The sequence below is a fragment of the Artibeus jamaicensis genome, unplaced genomic scaffold (genome assembly GCF_021234435.1).
Source record: "Artibeus jamaicensis isolate MK-2021 breed Jamaican fruit bat unplaced genomic scaffold, CSHL_Jam_final contig_444, whole genome shotgun sequence".
NCBI lineage: Eukaryota > Metazoa > Chordata > Mammalia > Chiroptera > Phyllostomidae > Artibeus > Artibeus jamaicensis.
Window position 1 is genome coordinate 6,118,821 of NW_026521831.1, and position 6,340 is coordinate 6,125,160.

Sequence of the window (6,340 nt, forward strand, 5' to 3'; positions counted from 1 at the left end):
AAGTCATCCCAGAGAGAGGCAGAGTTCAGGAAGGGGCAAGAAAAAGAGCTTAGGCCCCTGGATCATGCCAGTCCTGAAGCTGGTAATGTATTGAGACTATCAGCCACATAAACTAATGCATTTTCTTATTTATTAAGCTGGTTTGGATTGCTCTTTTTTCTATTGCCTGTAGCCCAAACTGATGTAGATAGCAAGGTCCTTAATAAAACTTGGGAGTGCAAAGAACAGAGTGGATTTATAGGAGAACACACATTTAATTTGGAGTATATTAATTTAGAAGTGACTACAGGTCATCAGGGAGAGTGAACTAGAAGGCAGTTGGATTTGTGGGTGAAAGGACTGGAGACAGATCTGAAAGGCAGTGGTTTGTATGGGGCAGCTGAAGCCAGGGGTCTGGGTAAGATTTAGGAAGGTCAACTATTATGAGAAAGGAGGGAGCTCTGGGGGAAATTGCATTTATTTTATTTTTTAAAAAACTGTATTTACCTGGCTGGTGTAGCTCAATGAATTGAGCACAGGCCTGTGAACCAAAGGATCACCAGTTCAATTACTAGTTGGGGCACATGCCTGGGTTGCAGGCCAAGTCCCCAGTTTGGGGCATGTGAGAGGCAACCACACACTGATGTTTTTCTCCCTCTCTTCTTCTTTCCTTTTCCCTCCTTCTAAAAATAAATAAATAAAATCTTATATTTATTTACTTATTTTTAGAGAGAGGGGAAGGGAGAGGGGGAGAGAGGGAGAGAAACAATGATGCAAGAGAGAAATATCTATTGGTTGCTGCTCATATGCACCCCAGCTCTCCACTTATATGCGGAGACCAAACCTGCAATCCAAGCTTATGCCTTGACTGGGAATCCAACCGCGACCTTTCACTTTGCAGGGTGATGCCTGACCAACTGAGCCACATGGGTCTGGGTGGAAACTGCATTTGAAGGCTGGAAGGGAGAAAAGGAGCCAGTGGAAGAAGACAAGCAGAGCGCTCAGGTGCCTCAGGGAGGTCAGAGCAGAGGGCGGAGGAGGGGGGAGGAGAGTCTCTCCTGAAAAGCCAGGTAAGGCAAGACCGTGGGAATTCCGGGCTCATGGCGATACTGGCCAGGTCATTTCCTCTGAAGTGGTGGGGACAGAGCTTGCTGGCTCTTCCTCACTGTGGGGAATAGGGACTGGGGCATGCTGGAGTGAGACCTGCCAACATGGCTGGACCCTCTCTGAAGGTCATTGGTGGCAGGGGGCAGGGCACAGAAAGAGGCGAGCAGTTACCTGGAAGGACACATGAAGTGGCTTACAGCGGGAAAGATTTGGGTATATGTATCGGTGGAAAGAGAGAAGCCAGTGGCGAGTGAAGACCCAGAAGAGTGTGAAAGGGGTGAGTGGTGAAGACAGGTCCCAAAGATGGGCGGAGGGGACCCATTCATTCATTTCACAAACACTTACTGGGAGACACTTTCTGCCGGTCATGGTGCTCGGTGCCCAAGATGCGTGGGTAGGCAGGAGAATAAGACATAGTCTCCGCCCTCAAGAAGCTGATAGTTATAGTCAGTGAGACTCACACTTGATAGATCATAACAATGATGTGTGAAAGTGTTATGACCGGCCCTGGCAAGTGTGGCTCAGTGGATTGAGTGCCGACCTGTGAACCAGAGGGTCTCTGGTTTGATTCCCAGTCGGGGCACATGCCTGGGTTGGCAGCAGAGTCCCCACTAGGGGGCGTGTGAAGGGCAATCACACATTGATGTTTCCTTCTCTTTGTCCTTCCCTTCCCTTTTCTCTAAAAATAAATAAATAAAGTATTTTTAAAAAGATAGAGAAAGTGTTATTACCGATGCAGGTAAAGAATGCTATGGTTGTACAGAAAATGGCTCAGAAACCAAACTGGGATGGCGGGGAGAAGTAAAAATGACGGAGGGCTTCCTGGAGGCGATGACACCCTGAAGGATGAATAGGGCTGGCTGGGGAGGGAAGTGGAGAGTCCATTCCAGGGCACAGAGTGGGCAAAGCTGTATCAGGCAGGGTGATGGGAGGAGATAGCCCAGGAGGGACACCCCTCTTGGCGGTACTGAAATGTCTCAGGGCAAGAACTGTGTAGAATTTGCCACGTGGAGGCAGCCATGTGTCTCAGTAAGACAGCAATGCAATGGCATGTTATTCCTGAGTGGCCTGTGACCAGAGGAGGTTTTCTGTTCACAAAGAGCACGCCCCATGGCCCTGAGTAGCACTGGGACAACGCAAGGCAGAATAAAGTCCAAATTAGTTTCATACGTTCCGAGAATATCTCATTTCAATTCTTTCAAGTAGCAACAATGGTGTCATTCTCCTTTCAAGGATGAAGACCAGCCCCCACGTTGTCCCTCACCTTCCCCAGCCCCCCACATTTGCAGAAGAGGGGGCGGAGAAGCCTTGTGGGGAGGTCTGAGGGGAAAGGTGGCGCTCCCCTCTGTCTGCCCTCAGGAGGGGCACGGCAGGGTACTTACCGAGTAGGTCTCCAGAGCAAAGCTGGGCTGGGGGGCTCCGGGGGTGGAAATGGTGCCCACGATCTGGAACGTGCCTTCCTTCAGCTTGAATGAGGAGGTTTCTGGCAGGACTAACCCACTTTCATCTTCCTCTTCCTCTTCTGGAATTTCCTCAAGTGAAGCCCCAGCTACACAGTTAGAGAGAAACTGCAAGACAAGAGACATTTCCTCAATCCTCAGAACAACTCGGAGCAAGGGTGGTCAGTGAAGGGCGGGTCTGAAAACTGGCCTTAGTGACAGCTGATGGAGAGGCCGCCCGCAGAAATAAAATCCATTCTTCAGAACGAGCATCACCATGTAGAGCTTGGGGATGACTTAGCTTATCTGCACCTCTGGAAAATCCTTCCTGGGCTTCGTAACACCAGTAGCAATTCTTTCCTCTGTTCATGTGATCATTGCCCCCCACGCCCTTGCTCATGAAATCCCTTTGCCCTCCCTCCCCTAATCTGAACACTGTTTGGCCTTCTCCCTGAATCACTGACTCCTGCGGAGCTCTTGTTTTTGGGTTTCAAATAAACACTTGTTGCCTCTCACTGGGCCTTTTATTTCTAGGTTAACAGCCAGATGACAGCAATTACTTGCAATTTGAGAAGGAGAGGTCCTGGTTAGTTAAGGAATAACCAGAAAGTTCTGCTACTGATAAGTCTTTGAAAAAAATTACCTCTGCAAATGAAAAGTTTTATTCTAAAGCTACGCTGTTAAAAAATAATCAGAGATCAACTGGAGAGAAAGAGTCTCTTCCTTCCCTCCCTCTAATCTCAACCATGGCACCTCCCTTTTTAAATATTCCAGTGGCCTTCGTGGGGTTGAGAAGATGAGACTGGCTCCTGACCCCACGTGATCTGGGCCTTCGCGCTGGACTCTTCTTGGCTGTCTGTGCAAAAAATATCGATGGAGTGCTGAGCGCGTGTGCGGCGCTGCTGTGGTGCGGATTGGGGCCACATTCTGACTTTCATGGGCCCCTCCGTCCACAGAAAAATGTTAAAAATTATACTTAAGCCCTGGCTGGTGTGGCTCAGTGCACCGTGTGCAGGCCTGCCAACCAAAGGGTGGCTGGTTTGACTCCTGATCTAGGGAATGTGCTGGGTTGCAGGCCGGGTCCCCAGGAGGGGGGCGCATGTGAGGCAACCACACATTGATGTTTCTCCCTCCAGTCCTCTCTCTAAAAATAAATAAATAGTAAAAGAGACCTTTAAAATAATACTTTATATGTGTTTTGCTATAAAGACAAACATAATCTTTGACCCTCAGATTTTAGTTGCTTCCTTTCGGTTTTCAGAGAAATGGAAACATTTTTGTGGGCCCCCAAATCTCACGGGCCTTGGGCCCCGTGTCTCCTGCACCAGTGAAGTCCACCCTGGAGCTCTGGGTCACCGCCCCCATTCTGGGCCACTCTGGCCTCTGAAAACACCAACCCGACTGCCACCGCAGAACCTCTGCCCTTGTCGTGACGCCTGGGGACCAATGCCTCAGGCTTGATCCCCAGCTGGTGTCACACTGGAGAGTCCTTTTATGCAGTTCTCTGTAAAGCAGCTGCTCTTGCTCATGGTGAGCACGGGGTGTCCTCTTTCCTTCCGAGGACTTGTCACACACTGGAACCTCTTGTGGACTCTACAAATTAGTGGTCGTCGGTCTTCTTCCAAAAGAGGCAGTGTCCTTGAGGGCAGCAACATTTTTCCGGTCTCACCCAGTGCATAGTTGTCTGTGCCTGCCAACTTGTAGGTGCCCTGAGTGGGCCCCACCCTCCAGAGCTGATGCCGGCTGAGTTCCTTGTGTACCCTCAGAGACGCTTTCTATGTATAGATGACCTACCTATCTCTCTTTTCTGTACCTGGAGCTCTTGTTTTCAAAGACACAAAGAAGTCCATACTACACCTGTGTTTTTCATGTTTCCTTTCTTTAAAAATATTTTCTGTTTGTATTGTTTCAGTTTTGGTGGTCATTGTCATTTCCTTTCCTTCTCTTTTGGTCATGTGTTTTTAGTCTCTCCTAGTAGCTGTTACTATTTACAATACATATAATATCATATACATTGTTTATCATAATGACATGCTGCATAAAAATACTATTTTTATAAACTATATATCTAAATCTATATATATAGTTTATTTTTTATTAAAATCCATATGTTTTTGACAGATAACTGTAGATGACATACAGGGTTGAACAGTCCCCCTGCTGTACCCCCAAATTCCTGTCCACCTGGAACGTGTGAGTCTGATCACATGTGGAATTGGGTCTTTGCAGATGTATTTGAAGTTACCCTGGATTACAGTGGGCTCTAATCCAGGGCCTGGTGTCCTTCTAAGAAGAGAATTTGGGCACAGAGACCTCCCCCCCCCCCCCCCGCCGGGAACAGCACCACATGGAGACGGGGGCAGAGCTGGGAGTGATGAGTCTGGGAACCGAGGGACAGCAAGGACGGCTGGCGGCCGCCCGAAGCTGAGAGGGGAACATGGAGCAGATTCCCTCCTGGGCCTCGGTGGGGACCCACCCGGCTGACTCACTGATTTTGGATTCCTGGACCCCAGAACCGGGAGGGAATAAATTTTGTTGTTTTCAGCCCCCCACTTGGTGCTAATTTGTCACCAGTCTTAAGAAAATCAGTACGTCCTCCTCAGGGAATGATAACAATCATGGCTTTCTTTTCACAGCTGGGCATTTTAAGATGGAGGGCGCCAGCGTCCTCTCTCTGAACAGCTTCATTTTCCAGGGGCGAAAGGTGGAGAAGGTGACAAAGCTTAGTGGGACTCGGGGCCCAAAACAGTTCCTGGCATACACCAGACGCTCAAACCGAGAGCTGAAGGCAGTGCTGAGTGAAAAATGCCTTGTGGGCAAAATAACCATGGGACTTATGTTTTAAAAATGTTTTCTTGCAGTTAGTTTACTTTCAATATTATTTTGCACTGTGCACAGCACAGCGGTTAGACAATCACATCCTCTACAAAAGTGTTCCCCTGATGCTTCCAGGGCCCACCTGGCACCGTAGGTAGTTATTACAGTGTTAGGGACTGTATTTGTGACGCTGTACTTGGCTTCCCCGGGTCTATTTTGGACTTCTTTTTGCATCAGTGGCCTGCTTCAGAGGCGGTGGCAGGGTGGTCAGAGTCCTGGGCTCCATTTCCAGGTTCTGCCTTCACCTAGCTATGTGATCTTGGGCCGGCCCCTTTTTTCCTCTGAGCCCCACCCAGTTTTCCCTTATTAACAAGGGAGGAGCTGGGGCTCCACCGGTGAACTCATTTAGGGGTGGGTGGGCGGGGAGACTTCCAGGTGGGGCGGTTGTCTAGCCTGGATTCAGACTGGGGGCCCTGGGGGTATTTGCCATGCCTACCACAAGGGACCCTCCCTTGGGAGGGAGATACCCTGAGAGCCCCCCTACCCCCCCACCCCGTGGCACAGGGCCTCTCTGGGTTCAGGGACTTGGGGCCGTGGAACAGGAGCTGGGGGGTCAGCGTCCCGCCCTGACTCACTGCCGCTCACCTTCCCGATGTTTCTGCTGCTGTATGAGTCCAGCAGGTTTATAAACACCCTCTGGATCCGAATAACTTTCTCCGTCCGGACAGCACCTTCCTCTTCTTCAGCCATGGTGGGAGCCGCGCTGGTTGCTAAGGAGAAAGCGTCCCTTTGGTTGCTAAGGCCGCGGGATCGCGGTCCAGAGACTGTTGGGCTCTGCCCCCGGGGGCGGGGCCTAGGGCGTTGGGCGGGGCGCTCCTGGGTTGGGGCGGGGCTACTGGCTTCGCGAGCTTCCGGGGCTCAGTCCCACTTTGGGAGTCTCGTGGGTGTCCCCAGCCAGTTCTGTCTTCCACCGCACCCCGTGCATTCAGCCAGGGCCC

General features: G+C 50.3%; 1 protein-coding gene across 1 annotated transcript in view; it reads right to left on the reverse strand.

Moving 5' to 3' along the window:
• AK7 (adenylate kinase 7) overlaps positions 1–6,118 on the reverse strand; it is a 56,313-nt gene extending 50,195 nt beyond the window's left edge. Inside the window, exons 1-2 of the mRNA XM_053666073.1 lie at positions 5,988–6,118; positions 2,469–2,654 (exon numbers count right to left, since the gene is read on the reverse strand). Of these exons, the coding sequence (XP_053522048.1) occupies positions 2,469–2,654; positions 5,988–6,092 (291 nt within the window). The 5' untranslated portion in view covers positions 6,093–6,118. The remainder of the gene's footprint in view (positions 1–2,468; positions 2,655–5,987) is intronic.
• Positions 6,119–6,340: the final 222 nt, after the last annotated feature.